This window comes from Papio anubis, chromosome 5 (genome assembly GCF_008728515.1).
Source record: "Papio anubis isolate 15944 chromosome 5, Panubis1.0, whole genome shotgun sequence".
Taxonomy (NCBI): Eukaryota; Metazoa; Chordata; class Mammalia; order Primates; family Cercopithecidae; genus Papio; species Papio anubis.
The window spans coordinates 4579031-4600292 of record NC_044980.1 but is presented as its reverse complement, the minus strand read 5'-3'; the positions used below and the strand labels follow the sequence as shown (position 1 = coordinate 4600292).

Genomic DNA, 21262 nt, shown 5'->3' with positions numbered 1-21262 from the left:
ACAGCTTAAAACCTTTCCACTCTCTGGGGGTAACACAGTACCATGGGCAACTTCAAGCCTATTTATTATCATCAGTTCATATGGAGTGGATGCTGCCAAGTAAACTCAAGGAACAAGTATGGCACCGGTGCTGATTAACGACAGTGCACCTCTTCTCTACTCATTACAAACACATACTTCTGCTGAGGTTTAGCATGCTTGAACCACCTGACAAATCCACCCATGAAGCACAATTTCCACAAGCTCAGTGGACCACGCCCTGCTCTTCTCTCTTCCATGTTTCCCACTCACTGTGCCACCCATTCCAAGCCTTTCACTCTGTGGGAGATACTCACCAAGGTCACTCACCTCACCTGACCTTGCAGCTTCTAGCCACATAGGAAGCCAAGTGTCTGGACAGTGAATGATCGACAAGGTTCCTCCTACACCACCTCCTGCCCTGTCTTTTGTCTTCTCCCTCTCCCATGGCACTTTAAATTATAGGAGGGACTAGGGGGAAGTTATTTGTCTCCCTGGGTGAACGCAGAAATACACAGAGCTTTAAGTAGTCTCCATATGCTATCAGCTTCCAAAACTGCCACATCCCTTCTGTAGAGTTTTTCCCGTAAAGGCTCCCTGCCACCTCCACTTGGAGGTCTTATGGTTCCCATGTCCCAAATGGAAAGCTCGAGAGTCATGATTCCTACCACCTGTAATTCCTAAACCTGGGCATCTATCCCCAATTCCGCGTGCTGAACTCAGTAACCTGGGAGTCTTCCCTGATTCTTCCCCGGGACTTCATGAACACAGCATCAATTCCACCTTGACAGATGTGAAGTCCATCTGCCCTTTACCGTCTGCACCCTCACCGTCAGCTCCCAGCTCCACCTGTTGCAGTCGCCTCCTAACAGGTCTCTCCACTTCACCTCTTGCCCTTCTCACATCCCTTTTCCTCAGAACAGCCCCGGTGAACTATTGCATGTGACACGTCTGCTCAATCTCCCTGGAGCCTCGGCTGCCACTCAGCATGAAAGTGCTCCCAGCTGTCTTGAGTGACTGGCAGTTTCTTATCTAACCTGATCTCATGGGCACCTGACAGGAGTTTTGGCTCCAGCAGACTCCTTCTGGCACTCACGGGATTGTTACCTTTCAGGGTTGCCATCCCCCCGACCCCCAACCCCGCCATCCAATCCTCCAATCCGGCAGGGACATTTCTCTTGCCTGCTTTCAAGGCTGGGTCCCTCCATCCAGGTCTTTGTAATGTTACCTCCTCAGAGAGACCCTCTTTGTCCACCACATGGAAAGAGGCGTTTACCCTGCTACTCTATATGCAAAGCTCCAGGTTTTCTTTGCTGCTGTTTCCCCTGTTTATGATTGTTGTATACACTGGGTGATCACTCGTTTAGGATTTTCCTTTACCCAAATGCCATGTGACTAGCTCCTCCTAGCAAGGCACCTGGCAGAGAGAATATGCTCAACATATTGGTAGGAAGAATGACTGGTATCAACACAAAGCTTCCAAAAGGGCAACCAAGTGATTTAAAAATTTCAGTTATGCCTGTTATAGTTACTTAAGGAGTAACAAAACTGTTGCCAAATGCAATTGTTAAAGGGCAACAATTGTAATGAAAAAAAAAAAAAATCCAATCATGAGGGCCTGCAAGCACTTAATTATCTGGCATCTGGTATCACTGAAGAGCATCTCCGTAAATACTCAAAGCCGGGCAAGTACTGACAATGCAATGTTTATATCCCCAGAAGGTAAGTCTCCCTAGGAACGACCATTTTCTTCTTTGATTAGATGTCTTCTTCACCCTTGGTAGAACAGAAGTAACACCCAGTTTCATTCTAATAATCAGAACACTAATATCCATCGCTTACTTTTATTTTTTATTATAAAAACACATACAAGAGTTTTAAGAAATAACGAATATAAGACAAATCAAAACCATGGTGAGTTATTAAACCCATTTTCTATATACAAATACTAAAATTCCGAAAGTGGAATATCATCAAATGTGAGACACATCATAGCACGGTCCATATGTACACGGCACACAGAGCTCTGCCTGCGCTCATCTGTGAGTTGCTCATTTACATGTCACTGATAAAAAAATCTGCAAGGGAACTTCTACTCTTCAGTTCTCCTCTTCCTGATACATTGTCACGTATTTTTAAGGAACGTTAAGGATATGAAGAAAATGCATTAAAGTGGGTTTCTGCTAAGGGCTCTCCATGTTTTGCTCTGATCAATTACGCACTACATCTTGAGAAAAACTTTTGCAGCTCATTTCCAGCTAAGATAGCAGAAAACTCTAAGTTTTTGCCAATTTATTTTTTCCTAGTCACTCATTGGAGCACAAGTCCAACAATAGCTCAGGAACCAAATCATGTTTTTATATTGGTAAGTTTATTATAAAATGCCACTCAATTTTAAAAAGCCACTAAAAGGACACTTTCTGCAGCAAAAAAAGGGCTAAGTTCAAGTTTTTGTTGTTTGACAAAGACACAATAATATAACCCATATGTCACAGATCACAACAGCCTTAAGTGAAATGTATGAGATTTAGGGAAAAACGACTATGCGTCTGCTTGTTTCTCCTGTCTCCTTGCCAAACAATAAGGAGAGCCTCTGATCTGTTTTATCTATTTTATGTCTTTCGTTTTTAAACCTCCCTTTGTGTTCTCAAAGCTGATCAAACTATTTGTGTTCAAAATGTGTCAAGGCACTTCTCAAGCCTCAGTGGCATCCCGCGTCAGCCAAGCTCCTCTGTGCTCAGGGCACTGACTTCCTCTAAGCAGCTGACAATCGCAGACGGAACGCTTTTGGAGGCCTCTCTCCGCCAAGCTTCCAGGATCTTCGAAATTTCTGCTGGATTGCTGGGACTCAAGTCACAAAGAGCATACACAGCTGCTAACTGTATACCCCATGGTATATCTGAAAAGAAATTTCAGATCAGTCATAAGACAAGAAAGTATCTGTTATCCAAAATTTTAGTGATGTAACCTACTGGAATACTATTCAAATAACAGAATGCTTTCTGCTAGCAATGAAAATTAAATATTTTTAAAAACCCACAATAAAAAAATTCATTTAAGACCTGTCCAGAAATAAAAAATAAAAAAAGCCTGACAGTAGCTGTCTGTGGTTTCCTGGCCCCAGCAGTGTCCTGAGGACTGCTGGTGTGTTTGTAAAAGGGAGAGGGCCTCAAAGATCCCAGTAACCCATGGCCACCACTAAGCTTCCCAAAACAGTTCTGGAAGGATCACACTCTCATATTTAAGTTTTAATAAAATGTGATCCTAAAACATTCATTAAACACATGACTCTATGAGATATCCACAGGAAGTATTTATAAATGGACTTTGGAAATGAAAAACCATAATAAAATGAGCTCTAATGAAAAGCTTTTTTTTTTTTTTTTTTTTTTTTTTTACCATACCATACTTTCAAAAACTACAGTATAGTGTATGATTCTAAATTATAGCTAGGTTATACATTACAGTATATTATCACAGTTCTCTTTTAAGGTAAGTTTATTTCAGAGTTATTAAAATTTAATTTAGTTAAAATTTAATGTATTTAAATAATTTAGGTTAAACAATTTAGGAGTTAAAGTTTATTAACTATATATAGGTCATGTGTTCCTACTCCAAAAATCTGAAATCCAAAATGCTCCAAAGCTGAAACTTTTGGAGCACCAACATGACCAACAAAGGAAATACTGGAGCATTTTGATTTTCTGATTAGGGATGCTCAACTCGTAAATATAAATACTCCAAAATTTAAGAAAATCTGAAGTCTAAAACACTTCTGGTCCCAAACATTTCAAATAAGATATACTCAATGTGTATCTCAGTTTTCTCCAAAAGGGCAAACTAGCACCATTTCAAACAATACAAAAGCCCACACATTCAAACATTAATGCTGAAAATGCAGGCAGAACTGCAGCTCTGAAAATTACTTCCTCCGCCATAAACGACAAGCAACGAGAAAGCATAGAGCACGGGGTACGCTGTAAGGCCATGACTCAAACAAATAAAAAAGTTTAACAGTAAGAGCAACACAAGAGGTTAAAAAGAATTTTAATAAATAAAACGTGGCAATATTTAAAGAGCTAGCTCTGGAGAGGGACAGACCTGGGCAAACAGCAGGGATGGCACTTCCTAGCCTCACCTTCAGCAAATCACTCTTCTCTCTGAGCTTTGGTTTCCTCCTGTATATAAGAAGGACAATGCCATCCATGCAGATGGCTGTCTTAGGGATTAGGCTGTGGGGCAGTGCCATGCACAGGGTCTAATCTATAGCAGGTCCCAACATCAGCTCCTCCTTCTCCCTCATGGGGACGAGGATTACCACAGCTTCGAGCCCACCCTAGGAGCAAAGTTAATCTGCATCTGTTGGCTAGACAACCCATCAGCCATTATTCTGGCTACTTTCTCTTATGTCAATATACAACCTGAATTGTAAAATAGAACACTGTTATATGGAAGAAATGTGCACCACTTCAGCAGCTATCCTAAAGTGAAAGAAAGTATTTCAGAGAAAGCAGCTTAATGAGAAACGCTGTTCTCATGAAGTTCAATATCCAGTCTTCCACTGAAAGCTGAAGACAAAGAACCTACCAGGTTAAGATCATCTTGGGTGTTATACAGTATTGAAAATGTCACTTTGTGCATTTCTGATGTGATACTGCTTAACTGTATTATTCCTTGATTCTACAATATTCAAAACAAAAACTAGATTCATCCCTTATGAGAGTGACTTTAAGCTTCTCCCACAAAAGACATAAAATCACATGCTATGCAATATGTAAATGATAACAGAAATCCCCACTAGGAAGCCTTGCTCACAAGGTTTCCAGGTTTCCAAGCTCTCTCCCGATGATGCTAAGTACTCTGTGATACCTGTGCATCACTGATTTCATTCCATCAAGACACAGCTCCACCCAGGAGGCCTCGCAGAGAGCCCAGGTTAAGTCACTTGTCAGGGATCACACAGTACAGAGTTTTAGAGGCAGAATGTTAGCTGCAGGAAAAGAGAGTTTCTTCCTCCTTAGGGAAGTAGCGCCCAACAGGGCAAACGACTTTCATTTAAGTAAACAAACACCACCACAAAATCCACACACACATTCCAATATTAATGCTGGAATGTTTTGCAAATATTCCCTAATCTATGAGGTAGGAAGTGAAGCACAGAGCACAACATACAGTAAGGACCCCAAAAAAGGTTTAACTATGAGAAACACAAGTTACTTGAAAGTAATTTTACTAGATGTAAGTTTTACCTTCATCGTGAGCATGCTGTATAAACATACCGATAACCGAACTAATATTTTTCACAGCAGATGGAAATCCTTCTTTCAAACCCAACTGGCCTAAACGACCTAGGGGAAACAAAACAAAATGGAAATAGTCCAGTTAAATGTTGATTAACTTCTCCTCAGAATTTAAAGGTTCATTTCTCTTACAGGAGGTGATCAAATGCCTCATCATTTCTTCTTGCATTCACCTATGCAGATGATATACAATGTGCTGCTTTCCAAGTTACAATGGAATAAACAGAAGTTAGAAGAAAGAATGGTTTCACTAGGACCAATGTGAAACGCCTGACTTCTATTAAGTTAACAGATCCAAGATAAGACTATGGTACCACCAAAATATGTATTTTTGGTCTGACTTTTGGCAACTGCTATTATACCACAGAGCAGTAATTCTCAAATGTAGTCTGCAGAAACCTTAGAGTCCTCTAAGTCAAACTACTTCACAACAATGCTAAGAAGTTCTGTGCCTTCCTCCCAGTGCTGACATGTGGTCTGATGGTGGAAAAGCCATAGCAGATGAAACTACTGGACTCTGAGTGCAAGTCCAGACAGTGGCACCTCGCCAAGTGGGAGTTACTCCCCATTGCCAGGTGCTCACAGTCAAAAAGCCAAGTTCACTTAGTCGCAACTACTGTCACTAAACCTGGACCCCTAAACACAGAACTCTGTACCATGCTGTAGACGGCACAGGAAGTACTCCCCCGTACACTGAGTGCACTGGCTGTTGTGAAGAAATGCACTTATCCAACTGTTTGTGTTGTGAATGAAATCAGGCACCTTTTTTCTCATAGGACACCACTTTTGATTCAAAGAACTGACAAACTATGGCTAACTGGAACAAGGTAGATTTTTTTCAACAATAAACAAAGTGAACCTATGACTTAAAGGAACTTTATCCTCGTAGTCAACAACATTTGAGCTTTTAAGCAAAATTAAGTTTGGAACAATTTTCATCAGCTACCCTGAGCTTGACACCTTTACAATATTTAAGACTTTTCTGTGATGAGACTGGTGACATTAAACGTGTTTTTTGGGTATTGTTGGCATTTGGAATATCTATGTCAATCAATTATTTTCCAAGTGAATAATGCAGGTTACAAAATCATAACTGGGCAAAAGGATCCCTTCGACATTTAAGCTAGCTCAGTGGATTCTAGTATAACAAGGTACAAAAAGTTCACTGCAGCATTTCAGATTTCACACTTCAAGTAACCTTTAAGAAATTACTACTTGTTGAGTTTTATTGTAGTATCAAAAAAGAATATCCATATTTGAAAAGGCTAATAAAAGATTCTGCCATCAACGACATACTTGTATGAGAATGGGTTTTCTTCATATATTCAGTCTTATGTATATGAAAAACACATGAGACTGAATGCAGAACAGATGATGAAAAATCAGCCACCTTCTATCAAACCAGACAGTACAAAGGTCTGCAACAAGGCAATGAGATTCCCATTATTTTTTGTTTTGGAAATATAGTTCTTTTCATTAAAAATGTCGTTTATGGGTTCATTACTGTTCATTTTAAATGAATAACTAAATAAACAATTTCTCAGTGTTTAATTACTAACACAGTGAATACAGATAGATATAACCTGGAGTAACGACAAGTTCTTTGAGGGTTCTCCATGATAACTGACAGGTATGAGGACCAAAGATCCAGAGATTGAGATCACAGGGCAACCAAATTCATTAAAGGCTAAAGCAAGCAGAATGGCATCATCCCCCCATTCCTCTACACTTGGAGCCTTCTCTTACTCCAGGAGCTCTCCTATGGATGAGAACTTGATTCAAAGTGGAATCCTGTTCCCTCCATCCAGGCAAGTCCTCATCTTCTTTTGACTCTTAAGTAGGAGGATTGTGAAACATATCTTGGATGTGCTTTTACAACAATATCATATTGTATGCTCAGCGTTCTGTGTTCACATTCTCTCTCAATACTACAAACGTCCCACAGGTCTATATGTGAATCCAGTATGAGAGTTTCATCTCTATTTTAAATGTGGAGAAACTGATGCATGGGGCACTTAAGTAATTTGTATTACTCTGTAACCTCTACAGGAACTAGCTTAGTGCTAGGTATGTGCAGCCTGAATATTGTGATACATAGCAGATGCTCAGTAAATAATTACTAATCAAAGAATATCAGGATAACTCCCAATTTAAGATGACACTGTAAATATCTGAATAATTTCTAGGGAGCCTAGGAAATTGAGAAGCAATTTACTTCAGAAATCAGAAATTTCAGGTTACTGACCACTTTCAAATATCTCTTTGCAATTAGATTAAACTGCTAACAGCATACCACTGGATCTGTCCTCTGAAACAATCTACCAGGGATATTAAATGTAGGACTAACAGCAGAGAAAGGGATGTGCATCCAACACAGCTATGGCATTATTCAATCATGGGATGTGCATGCGTTTCCAGGAAACATATAATCATGTTATAATGGATCCCTTTCTTTCAATTAAAAGCGCTTAATGAAATTCAGTTTTATAAGCGATTTAAATTAATGGAGCTAAGGAGTAAAATAAGAGGAAATCATGAGTCTAGTAGATGATTTGGGGAAAAAGACTCAATATACGATGATGCAACACAGATGACAGATTGGCTACGATGGAGGAAGAGCTCCCCACAGAAGGTATGTGAGGATGCCCAGGGCCATCCAGCTGTATTAGAATACAAATAAGAAATGTGGAGCGAATCTCAACGTCCACGACAATGCAATCCCCAGCACTGTCAAGGGAGCTGGAGGAGAGCTGAGGCCTGCACACAAAGTAAGTCTACAGGACAGACCCTTCCAATAAACACTAATTAGAAGATAAAGACAGCAGGGTTTTCATTTAAAATTTTGGATGCAAGTTTGCAAAGGAATGGTGAGCTGACACAATTTCGAAGGAAAGCTAACAGATTTGCCAAGAGAACGGATAGAAATCACTGAATAATGGCTACTTCAGTCTGACTTGCAGAAACCTGACATGTGACACAGTCTTCTTCTAGCTCTAGGTTCCAGTTAATACCAGGAGGGGCAAATTATTCAGGATTGTAAAAGCTCTTTGGGGCAGAAAGATGGTATTCCACAACTTTACACTCCACTGAATCCAGTGGTAGGCAAATTTCTATCCCAACTTTGCTACTTTTCCACTGTATGGCCTCAGACAAGGACTTAATCTTTCCAGGCCTCAGCTCTGCCAAGAACTAAGCACTGCAGTGAGATGAGTTTCTGTTCTCCACCACATTTCTGTGACTCTAGAGCAATTTGAACATTCCACAAAATGCTTTTTTAACAGTTTAGCATTAAGGTAGGTTGGAGTTAAACCCCATGTACTAATCCTGTGGCCATTTGCCGTTAGCAATGCTCACACCTGAATCCAACATTAGAAAACGCAAGTCTCACTGATATACAACTTTTTTTATTGTCCATGGAGTAAAAATCTCATTAATAGGATGTGCAGATTTTGAATTAAGAACAGACAGAGGCCGGGTATGGTGGCTTACACCTGTAATCCCAGCACTTTGGCAGGCCAAGGCAGGCGGACCACCTGAGACCGGGAGTTCGAGACCAGCCTGACCAACATGGAGAAACTCTGTCGCCACTTAAAAAAAACTACAAAAAGTTAGCCGGGCGTGCTGGCGCATGCCTGTAATCCCAGCTACTTGGGAGGCTGAGGCAAGAGAATCGCTTGAACCTGGGAGGCAGAGGTTGTGGTGAGCCGAGATGGCGCCATTGCACTCAAGCCTGGGCAACAAGAGCAAAACTCCGTCTCAAAAAACAACAAAAAAAAGAATAAAGACAATTCCTTTATTTTATGAAGATTAGTGTATGACTTAAGTTAATATATCACTTTTACTCAATTTTTAAGTCAAGGTCAGATTCAGAAATGGCAAGAAAGTTCACTAACAGTTTCTCCTTAGGAACAATTCAAACTCCCAATCCAGATGACTGTGTTTTTGTGTGTATGTGTGTGTGTTGGGGGGTGGGGGTATTAATGTCACTTCTGAGAAATCTGCCCGGCCTAAACAGCAGGCCTCACTCACTTTCACCCCTTGCCCTCAGCCCACACCACTATCCTTGTCACCCAGCAGCTGCCTGGTTCTGAGTCCCATCTCCTGCATATAGTGCCACGGCACCAAAAGGACAGGCAGCACCAGGCTCTGCTGCTCCTCTCCTGTGCTGGCACACCTGTGCACACGTGGCGGCCCGCTAGGTTGTGCTCCAGCCTCCCCACATCCATCTGGCTCATGCACACGACTTCATCAGCAGACCTGAGAAGGGCTTATTCTTCCTGACTTTGCTCTTATTTCGACATTACGCTAATTATCCATCCTCTGAACTGCTTTTATATGTTTATAAGCATTTTAATACATGGTATTGTCAATTATATATTATGTTAATTACACATTATTCTTATTCTCTATAACATATAATTGTATTGTATATCACTCTTAATTGTACAAGTATGCATATATTACTCTAAATAATACATATTATTAAAGTCATAAATTATTTGGCTCTCAACAGCCAGAATTTTAAAGATTCAAAGAATAAACTAGACTTGATTTGAATAAAATGACAAGCCATATTTTCTCCTTACAATTACACATCCTTCTTTATAAATAAACTATTAACATGTTCTTAATTCACATATTTCAAGGTACATATTTGAAAGTATATAATCTTAAATAGTTTTCTTTAAAAGAGTTTTGTGACATCTAAATGAAAGGTAAAGTACAGTCACAGGTTGCTTAGCCAGGAGATCACATTTTAAGAAATTCACCTTTTAGGACATCGTGTCCTTGGACAAACATTATCCTAGAGTACACTTGCACAAACGCAGATGGAGTAGCCTACTACACACCTAGGCTATATGGTGCAGCCTATTCATAGGCTACAAATCTGTACAGCATGTTCCTGTACCGAATACTGGAGGCTTTTGTAACACTTTGGTAAGCATTTGTGTATCTAAACATAGAAAGGGTGCAGGAAAACAAGGTATTATCATCTTCTGAGATCACCTTCTGGTATGTGCTCCACTGCTGATGAAAACATTGTTATGCAGTGAATGACTGTGTATACTATTTTATTTATGGCAATCATTCTCTTTTCCAAACCCATTATTTCATGAGCATGCCTACAGAGCTTTGCAGACACAACCCTAACACTATCAGACCCTCGGAAGATGGAGCCTGAGAATCTGTGGTTTTTAAAAAGCTTCTCAGGCAATTTGGATGGCCAGCCAAATCTGGTAACCCCAGAAGATAAACACTAATTAGAAGAGACACTGGAGAAAACACCAAGATAAATCACATGTCCAGCTGACCCTCCTCTAAAACGCAAACAGGCTGCTTCCGCTGTTGTATGAGGCTGTTGAGCACAAAAAACATAATCTTCACTCATTTCCTCTCAAGATTAACCAATACAGAAACACAACCGCTAAAACAAGAACCAAAAAATCACCATATTTTAAAGCGTAACTTAAAAAAATATCCTATTGCTTTGAAAATTCCACAGATTATCTAGGGTAACATATATATTTACACCTTAAAACATCTCTTCTGATTTTTTTTAACCCTCAAAAAGATTTCACAATTTAGAATGAGTCAAAAGCATGAGCATTTTTTCCTGAATTCGTAAGAGAAGCTGCTGCTGAAATCAGCATTTCCAGATACACGGCTGTCACCTAACTGCTGGGAATGCCATCACTGACCCTCCTGTGTTCCCTAGTGCTCCACAGCTAGAATGGAAATTGTTGTTGAGGGTTATCTTGAACTGAGGAATTCAGCAAAAGTTTTGAACCTGTGCACCACGTGGCATAGTTTCTTCATTTCCACTTCTGTGCCTCTGTTTATCTTCTGATATATCTCTTCTGAATTCCCAGTCTTTGGCAATCATTTGGTTCTCCTATCCTCTTGTTTGGTAACTTATCTCCAAGTGTATTCTTGGTTATTTCCAGTGAAATTTGGTGTCTACTTTGTAACCAAGTTTTTGTCTAGAACAATTTTATTTACTTAGGGCAATGTTGCTATAAGTGCATGCAAAGTACACACAGAGGAGGAATGCAAATTTGCCGATACAGTAACAAAATTCACAGGGTATTTCCTACTGTGATCTATTTTTAGACTCACTTATATAACGTATTCTCAAATACTAACCTTATTTCAAATGATGCTATCTGTGAGTTTTAATTAAGAAAAATCCAAAGATACTTAAAAGTCATAACTGTCTTCAAAGTATCTAAGGGCTATAATGCAGAAATTGGATGAAGCTTGTTTCATATTCCCCAGGGGCAAAGAATACATGCTGCAGATACAGAAGTCAGGGCAAAAGTAAGAGAGCTTTCTTTTTAAAAGTTCTAGGATACACGTGCAGAACCTACAGGTTTGTTACATAGGTACACATGTGCCATGATGGTTTGCTGCACCTATCAACCCATCAGCTAGGTTTTAAGTCCCACAGGTATTTGTCCTAATGCTCTCCCTCCCCTTACCCCCCACGCCCTGACAAGCCCCAGTGTGTGATGTTCCCGTGTCCATGTGTTCTCACTATTCAACTCCCACTTACAAGTGAGAACATGAAGTGTTTGGTTTTCTGTTCCTGTGTTAGTTTGCTGAGAATGATGGCTTCTGGCTTCATTCATGTCCCTGTAAAGGACATACACTCATTTTTATGGCTGCATAGTATTCCATGGTATATTATATGCCACATTTTCTTTATCCAGTCTATCACTGATGGACATTTGGGTTAGTTCCAAGTCTTTGCTATTGTAAACAGTGCTGCAATAAAGATACATGTGCATGTGTCTTTATAGTAGAATGATTTATAATCCTTTGGCTATATACCCACTAGTGAGACTGCTGGGTCAAATGTTATTTCTGGTTCTAGATCCTTGAGAAATCACCACACTGTCTTCCACAATGTTTGAACTAATTCACACTCCCACCAACAGTGTTAAAGTGTTCCTATTTCTCCATAGCCTCACCCGCATCTGTTGTCTCCCGACTTTTTAATGATCACCATCCTAACTGACATGAGATGGTACCTCATAGTGGTTTTGATTTGCGCTTCTCTAATGATGAGCTTTTTTTCATGTTTGTTGGCTGCATAAATGTCTTCTTTAGAGAAGTGTCTATTCATATCCTTTGCCCACTTTTTGATAGGGTTGCTTTTTTTCTTGTAAATTTGTTTACATTCCTTGTAGATTCTGGATATTGGACCTTTTTCAGATGGATAGATTGCAAAAAATTTCTCCCATTCTGTAGGTTGCCTGTTCATTCTGATGGTAGTTTCTTTTGCTGTGCAGAAACTCTTTAGTTTAATTAGATCCCATTTGTCAATTCTGGCTTTTGTTGCAATTGTTTTTGGCATTTTAGTCATGAAGTTTGCCCATGCCTATGTCCTGAATGGTATCGCCTAGGTTTTCTTTTAGAGTTTTTATGGTTTTGGGTTTTACCTTTAAGTCTTCAATCCATCTTGAGTTAATTTTTGTATAAGGTGTAAGGAAAGGTTCCAATTTCAGTTTTGTGCATATGGCTAGCCAGTTTTCCCAGCATCATTTATTAAATAGGGAATCCTTTCCCCATTGCTTGTTTTTATCAGGTTTGTCGAAGATCAGATGGTTGTAGATGTATGGTGTTATTTCTGAGGTCTCTGTTCTGTTCCATTAGTCTATATGTCTGTTTTGGTACCATGCTGCTTTGGTTACTGTAGCCTTTTAGAATAGTTTGAAGTCTAGTGTGACACTTCCAGCTTTGTTCTTTTTGCTTACGACTGTCTTGGCTATATGAGCTTTTCTTTGGTTCCATATGAAATTTAAAGTAGTTTTTTTTCTAATTCTGCAAAGAAAGTCAGTGGTAGCTTGATGGAAATAGCATTGAATCTATAAATTACTTTGGGCAGTGTGGCCATTTTCACGATATTGATTCTTCCTATCCATGAGCATGGAATGTTTTTCCACTTGTGTCCTTTTTACTCGAGCAGTGGTTTGTAGTTCTCCTTGAAAAGTTCCTTCACATCCCTCGTAAGTTGTATTCCTAGGTATTTTATTCTCTTTGTAGCAACTGTGAATGGGAGTTCACTCATGATTTGGCTCTATGCTTGTCTATTATTGGTATATAGGAATGGCTGTGATTTTTGTACACTGATTTTGTATCCTGAGACTCTGCTGAAGTTGCTTATCTGCTTAAAGAGTTTTTGGGCTGAGACAATGGAGTTTTCTAAATATACAATCATGTCATCTGCAAACAGACAATTTGACTTCCTCTCTTCCTATGTGAATACCCTTTATTTTTTCTCTTGCCCGACTGGCCTGGCCAGAACTTCCAATACTATGTTGAATAGGAGTGGTGAGAGAGGGCATCCTTGCCTTGTGCTGATTTTCAAAGGGAATGCTTCCAACTTTTGCCCATTCAAAATGATACTAGCTGTGGATATGTCATAAATAGCTCTAATTACATTATGTTCCATCAATACCTAGTTTGAGAGTTTTTAGCATAAAGGGATGTTGAAATTTTATTGAAGGCCGTTTTTGGCATCTATTGAGATAATCATGTGGTGTTTGTCATTGGTTCTGTTTATGGGATGGATTACGTTTATTGATTTGCATATGTTGAACCAGCCTTGCATCCCAGGGATAAAGCTGACTTGATCATGGTGGATAAGCTTTTTGATGTGCTGCTGGATTTGGTTTGTCAGTATTTTATTGAGGATTTTCACATCGATGTTCATTGGAGACGTTGGTCTGAAATTTTCTTTTTCTGTTTCGTTTCTGCCAGGTTTTGGTACCAGGATGATGCTGGCCTCCTAAAATAAGTTAAGGAGGATTCTTTCTTTCTCTATTGTTTGGAATAGTTTCAGAAGGAATGGTACCAGCTCCTCTTTGCACCTCTGGTAAAATTTGGCTGTGAATCCTGTGGTCCTGGGCTTTTTTGGTTTGTAGGCTAGTAATCACTGCCTCAATTTCAGAACTTGTTCTGAAACAGTCTATTCAGAGATTCTACTTCTTTCTGGTTTAGTCTTGGTAAGGGTGCATGTGTCCAGGAATTTATCCATTTCTTCTAGATTTTCTAGTTTATTTGCATAGAGGTGTTTACAGTATTCTCTGATGGCAGTTTATATTTCTGTGGAATCAGTGGTGATATCCCCTTTATCATTTTTTATTGTGTGTACTTGATTCTTGTCTCTTTTCTTCTTTATTAGTCTGGCTAGTGGTCTATTTTGTTAATCTTTTCAAAAACCCAGCTCCTGGATTCACTGATTTTTTTGAAGGGTTTTTTGTATCAAAGACATCTTTCTAATTAATAGATCTTATCACTGATAATTCTGCAGGGCCTTGACAGCAGCTTGTTGAAGACGAGATAGAACAAAAAAATAAGTAAAAATAAAAATAAAGATTCGTAGAAGATAAGTAAAAACAAAAACTAACAATTCGTAGGAAATAAGGAGAACCAAATGGCCATTGAGGTCCTCTTTAAATATGAGATTAAGAAGGATCCATGTCTCATTTAAAATATTTTTAAACAATCATTTAACTTCTGTAATTCATTTAAGTGACCCTTAACAGGCAAGTATGAAAACATTGGGGCAGGTGGTGTGAAGATATCCTGGATATAGTTTGTGTATCTGTCCCCACCCAAATCTCACATTGAACTGTAATCCCCAGTACTGAAGTTGGGGCCTGGTGGGAGGTGTCTGGATCATGGGAGTGGATCCCTCATGAATGCCTTGGGCCATGCCTGTGGTGAGCAAGCTCTTGCTCTTGAGTTCACAGGAGATCTGGTCATTTAAAAGTGTGTGACACCTCCCCACTACCCCTCATTTGCTCCTGCTTTACATATGTGATGTGTCTGCTCCCCTATCACCTTCAACCATGATTGAAAGCTCCCTAAGAATGCCCCAGAAGCCAAGCAGGTGCCAGCACTCTACTTCCTATAAAGCCTGCAGAACTGTGAGCCAATGAAACCTCTTTATAAATTATCCCATCTCAGGTAGTATTTTATAGCAATGCAAGAATGGCTTAATATAATCCTTATTTTAGAAACCAAATGAAACTACAATATAATTTATAGTAACTTATATATCCTAGTGTTTATGTGTATTAGTATTAGCATCTAAAAAGAGCTCAATTATAACTAAAATATACTAACATGAAAAATCTTAACCTCTGAAAAAGATGAATAAAACATTATAAGAAAAGAGAAAGAAGACTGACTTAAAAGCACAAAAGTATCTACTCTGATGGTTCTAAAATCAGTCATTACGGAAAATTTTCAAAGTCAACATATATTATTATACAGTTACCCCCCGCCCCTTGCACGAAGATGTCATCAATAACAAGAAAAAAAAAAAAATAAAACAGATAACTTACCAATCAGCCTCAGTATTGAGGCTATAATAATATCAGGAGTATATGCAATGTTCGCATGTCCTTTTCTGTATTTTATCCACTTATCCATTACAGGCCACAGCTCCTTACTATAAAACAGCAACATGAAAAGATGTATGCTCATCATCACTCAAATAATATTAATAACTTATCTTATAAATGATCCTTAAGCAATCAGTGAAAGAGGGTAATTGCTAAGGATCTAACATTGTAAGTTCAAGTGAGAACAGATACTGGATGCTCACATCTTCTCCAACAGCATGGCTGTGCCCACGCTAGCTTTAACATGGCTGGAAATTCAGTGCTTGCATCTTATTCTAACTCTTCTGAACAAGGCTTTGGACAGAGAAACTGAACAGCAACCCCAATGTCCCAGAACTAGGAAGTGGCAGAGCCTCAGTTTTCACTTGGACTCTCCAGGTGCAAAAGCAGCCCCTGTGTTTTAAAAGCCAAGTTACCTGGAAGGATCACAGACAAATAAAGCTGTGCATGTAAAAAGGAGCTAAGCCAGAGGAAAATGGTAACTTCAGTAATCAAGTAACACTTTAGATGGATAAAAGAAACTTTCCACTGACTGAAAACAGTGCCAATTCCTCTTTGTCTTCTATTTTTTCAAAAATGTATCTAATTCTTTCATGGCATTCATAAAGTATCACTAGTAAAGTTTATTAGACAAAAGAAAAATGATAATTAAAAGCACTCCAAACTCAGTCTCAGATCATTATTACTCTTCTAATTCTGTCTTTTCTTCTAGATACTCCCCACTCTCCATGGATGTAAACAACCTGTAGAGAGCCACCAGCGCTGAGGAAGGGAGCAGGGTCTGTAGTTGCTCAGGTGGAGATCCTCATGTTTGCTGACATCTTCACCATGAGTGCAGGGATCGTGGACCAAGTATCTCTGACAGGCACCAGCCCCAGCCTCTTCAAGCGTAAGAGGGGCCAACAGGGCCCCTGCCTCGTGGGTTCCCATGAGGATTCAGAAAGCTGAGGCCCACAGTAGGCCCTGACACATCATTATACAGACTGGCACTGGACAGACTGTTCTGTCATTTTCTTATTTAGTAACAGACTGGGAAATACTTTTCCATGTCAATACATAGTAATCCATTCATAGCTATGTGTTTTAATATAGCTATCATCTCATAGAGGAGTGCCATGATTTGATTCCTTACTGTCTGACATTCAGATGTCTAATCTTCCCTTAGTGTCAAGATGATGAACAAGAGTAACACACATCCTTGGACACACATAGATCCTTGGACAAGGTAATTTCCACAGCTTCAAGTATCTCAAAGATATGGATTATAAAACCTTTGATGCATCCTTTTTAATGTCACCAACTCCCTTAAACCAGCCTTTCTCGACCAGGGTTCCACAAGAAAATTAAGACCTACAGAAAAATTATTTGAGTGACCATTTTCTCCATTCTCCTAGAGATGGTACAAAGCTATTGCCAGAATTATAAATGCACAGAGAAAAGTTAATTTACTACATATAATGAATGCCTGGGAGCTTAATTTTCTCCCAGGTGGGAGGAGCTGCTAATTTATAATTCTGAATATTTCTCTTCCCTTTAGGTTTTGTGAGTATCTGTATGTTACGATAATGATAATTCCATTCAACATACACTGGCCAGGTGCTCCCCTTGTGTGGGCACTGTTCCACATGCTGGGGATACGCCACGACCCAAACAAGGCCACCCTCTGCCCCTCCAGAGTCATTTCTATTGGGGAGAGATGATAACAGCAGAATTGAACAAAAAGTAGTGACAGGTACTAAAGGAAAATAAAGCAAGAAAATGTGATAGTGATAAAGGTAGCTTCTTTTATTTTTTCGAGATGGAGTCTTGCTCTCTCGCCCAGGTTGGAGTGCAGTGGCACGATCTCAGTTCACTGCAAGCTCCACCTCCAGGGTTCACGCCATTCTCCTGCCTCAGCCTCCCAAGTAGCTGGGACTACAGGCACCCGCCACCACGTCCAGCTAATTTTTGGTATTTTTAGTAGAGACGGGGTTTCACCGTGTTAGCCAGGATGGTCTCGATCTCCTGACCTCGTGATCCACCCACCTCGGCCTCCCAAAATGCTGGGATTACAGGCGTGAGCCACCATGCCCGGCCATGATGAAGGTATCTTAAGGGTAGTTTTATTAACTCTTACAAAATAAAAGCAGCATCATTTGTAAATGTTTCATCTGCCTTACATGCTTAAACAACAAAAATTATTCAAACCACAATTCAGCATTCAACAACTCAACCTCACAATAACACATCTTTATTTAAGTTAGTAAAATAACTAACCTTATAATGTTATCATGTGTCCAGATCCATTTCTGATGGCAGCAGAGCAGATCAATGGCAAATATGTATTCCCAAGTGTTATCACTTAGGTCTTCACCAAATTTTTCACTAGATTGAAATTCTGTTTTCGGACATAACTGTATGGTCAAAAGCAGCTTAGAAACCATGAAGCCAACATCTACCGGGGCATTCTAGCAAATGAAAAGAAATAAAATAAAATCTGGAGTTTCAAATATAATGCATCTTACCTTAGTTACCTGAAAGACTATAATAAGCATTCGATGACTAATCATTTAATCAGAAACAGCTTTTCAAAACAGTTTGATCATGTTTATCTTAGTCATAGAATGATGACACAACAGGAGTTGGATGAGCCAGATTAAAAAGCTATATAGGCAGGATGCAGGATCCAATCAGGCAGAAAAGAGCTTACCTGTAATCCAGATAGGAAAGCACAGTTTCATCAACTCGAGAATTAAAGTTAGGAAGCTAGTTGTAATTTCAAAAATAAACCTCTAAAAATTATTTAAATTCTATTATTTTTCTGACATTGAGTATCAGTCTGCCTTTTCAAGAAATTCATAAAACTGAATCAGACGGTAACGGATCCTTACTTCTGGCTTTTTTCACACCTGTGTATAATGTGTTGTGATATTTATCCATAGTGCTACATGAAAGATAGTTTGAACACTTTTTACTGCTGAATAGTAACCAATTATATGGATATACTACTGTTTATCAATTCACTTTTGACTACTGTTAATGTTGCTATGAATATTCATGTACAAGCCTTTGTGAGGATGTAAATTTCACTTCTCTTGAAAATACCTAAGAGTGGAACTCCTGGGCCTTTGGCTAAGAAATGGTTTAACTTTATAAGAAGGTGCCCAACGATTTTGCAAAGTAGTCATGCTTTTTCATGTTTCCACCAGCACTGCTTGAGAGTTTTATTATAAAAACAATACACATATAATACTCAATATACGTAATACAAGAAAAGGCTTGGGCTTGGAAATTTGCTTTATTACTAGAAGGACTCAATAAGTGAACCTTTCAGAACCTGTATCCTGAAAGGTTCTAAGTCTCAAGGTTTCTGTAAGATAATCCATAGCCAAATCATGGTTCAAAGTAATATTCCTGATAACCAAAACTCAGCCAGAATGGTAAATATTTCCCACTGAGAAAAATCAGTGACTTTCAACCTGAGCAGATGCAAAAATAAATTTTGACATGAAAGAAATCAAATCCATATATTCACTTTTTTGAGTATCTATTTTACATTTTGCAGTAATTGTGAACATGGGATAATCGGCATGTATACAATACATGCCCCGTAAAAGTGCTGAGAGTCTCCTGTGTTTCAGGTGTGGCTGTAATTGGAAGTATTTGGTATTAGAATCATAATTTTAATTAGACATGTTTAACAGAATGTAATTAAGTTTGTAAACATTGTTTGAATATTTATTACAACTCACATTCTACATTCTCAATTTGACTTTTTATATTCAAGAGTTGCTTAAGTGCTTAGGAAGATTATGCTTATTAGATTTGAAGGCCTACTTTAAGTGTTTTTGAAGAATATATCTTAAGTTTATGAATATGTTTAAAGTTTTAAGATAATTAACGTACTGAAATTTGTAAATAAGATAATTTAGGAAATGTTAATCTGTTAAATACATGAGTTAACTAACATTAATCAATGGCCAAAGTGAACACATTCTTACTTTGTTAACAATTAATTGATTTATAAATGAAACAAGACTCACAAGTTTAAAGGTTTTTTAAAAAGGTTTATAAATTTACAACTTTAAAATTCAGCAGTAATTTAAACCAAGAAGTCACTTCTACACATAGAGCATCCTTAAAGATTTTATCAACTGCACCAGAAAAACTTGCAGGAGGAACCACCTTGAAGAACCCAACACAGGGAAATACTTCCCACCATGGTTACAGCAGGAATCGCTAACTCATGATTTTAAAAACTGAAATAATTTCAAAATTTACACTGAAGATAATACTACTTTGTTAACTAGCAGTATTATATTTAATAAGTTGCCTTCTATTTCCTAGTCTAGGAATAATCCCATGGGGGTTTCTTCTTTAATTTAGTAATGTATTGATTTTCTGATTCTGAATTCTCCTTGTTTTATCAGGATAAACTCTATTTAGTTATAAAGTATTATTCTTTGAATACATTACTGAAATCTCCTGTTTAGTGACACTTCTTACATCTAAGTGACTCACTAAAAACTGGCTTTTTCCTTCTTATAGCATTTTAAATTGGGTTTTATTATTAGAAATGAACAGAAGGCTTTCAGTTTTTCCTCATGCTTAAAATAGATTACAGTTACTTGGTTCTTTATAGATTAAAACTCAGGTGGAATCTATACATGTCTTTGTACAGAAAAGTTTTATCTTTTTAACCACTCTTTTCAAGTTTTCTACCCCAAAGCCAATTTTGATCATTTGTATTTTGCTAGGAAATCACCGTTTCCAAATCTACTGCAGATAGTCGTCTTCTCATTCTGTGTCCTATGTGTCCACTTTCCCATTTCAAATCTTCACTATTTCTGTTTCTGCTGATCTGCATTGTCAGCTAAAAAGCAGTATTTTTATCTTCTATGTGTTTCTGTTTCTTTTCCACTTCATTACTACTATCTCCTAAAATTTATTCTTTTTCTCTGGTTCCCTTATTATATTTCTAATGTTGAAGATGAGTAGCAGTTAACTTCATTTATTTTCTGCTAAACAACTAAGACATTTAAGATACTTTAATGAGTACATGTTTTCCAAAAAAGCTAGAGATCTTTGATTCTGAGTTTACTTTTTCATTGACTTTTAAGACTGTGATTTTACTTTTCGTATTTTATTTGTTCCCAGATTGTCTACAAATGTATGTCTCAATTTCAAAGTAAATGTAAATATTTTGAAATTTTTTTCTGTTAAATTTTACTGAATTATTACCAGGGAATTTTGAGTGTGAAATCTTTACTTTTTAGAAACTAATGTTTTCATGTGGTCAATTCATCATTCATTTGTGTAAATGTGTCACAGATATATAAAAAATATTCTTCATACACATTTACTTTTAAATTAATGAATTGTACTATGTCCTCATTTTTGTTTACTAGATGTTTAATTCTGTAAGCAAGCATTTGAAAATCCTCTAATATAATGGGGTTTTATTCCCCAAGTATTTCTCCCTTTCTTAAAGCTTTGACTATGTATTTTTATTTGACACAATACTTAGCAAATACATTTACTAAAATGGTA

The 21262-nt window shown here is 38.2% G+C and overlaps 1 protein-coding gene across 2 annotated transcripts in view; it reads right to left on the bottom strand.

Moving 5' to 3' along the window:
- Positions 1 to 1848: 1848 nt before the first annotated feature.
- The window catches only part of ICE1 (interactor of little elongation complex ELL subunit 1), a 66408-nt gene continuing 46994 nt past the window's right edge, over positions 1849 to 21262 (bottom strand). For both annotated transcript variants that reach the window (XM_003899479.4, XM_009208122.3), the window contains exons 16-19: positions 17990 to 18180; positions 15674 to 15780; positions 5268 to 5366; positions 1849 to 2917 (exon numbers count right to left, since the gene is read on the bottom strand). In XM_003899479.4, coding sequence (XP_003899528.2) covers positions 2736 to 2917; positions 5268 to 5366; positions 15674 to 15780; positions 17990 to 18180 — 579 coding nt within the window. In that variant the 3' untranslated portion in view covers positions 1849 to 2735. The remainder of the gene's footprint in view (positions 2918 to 5267; positions 5367 to 15673; positions 15781 to 17989; positions 18181 to 21262) is intronic.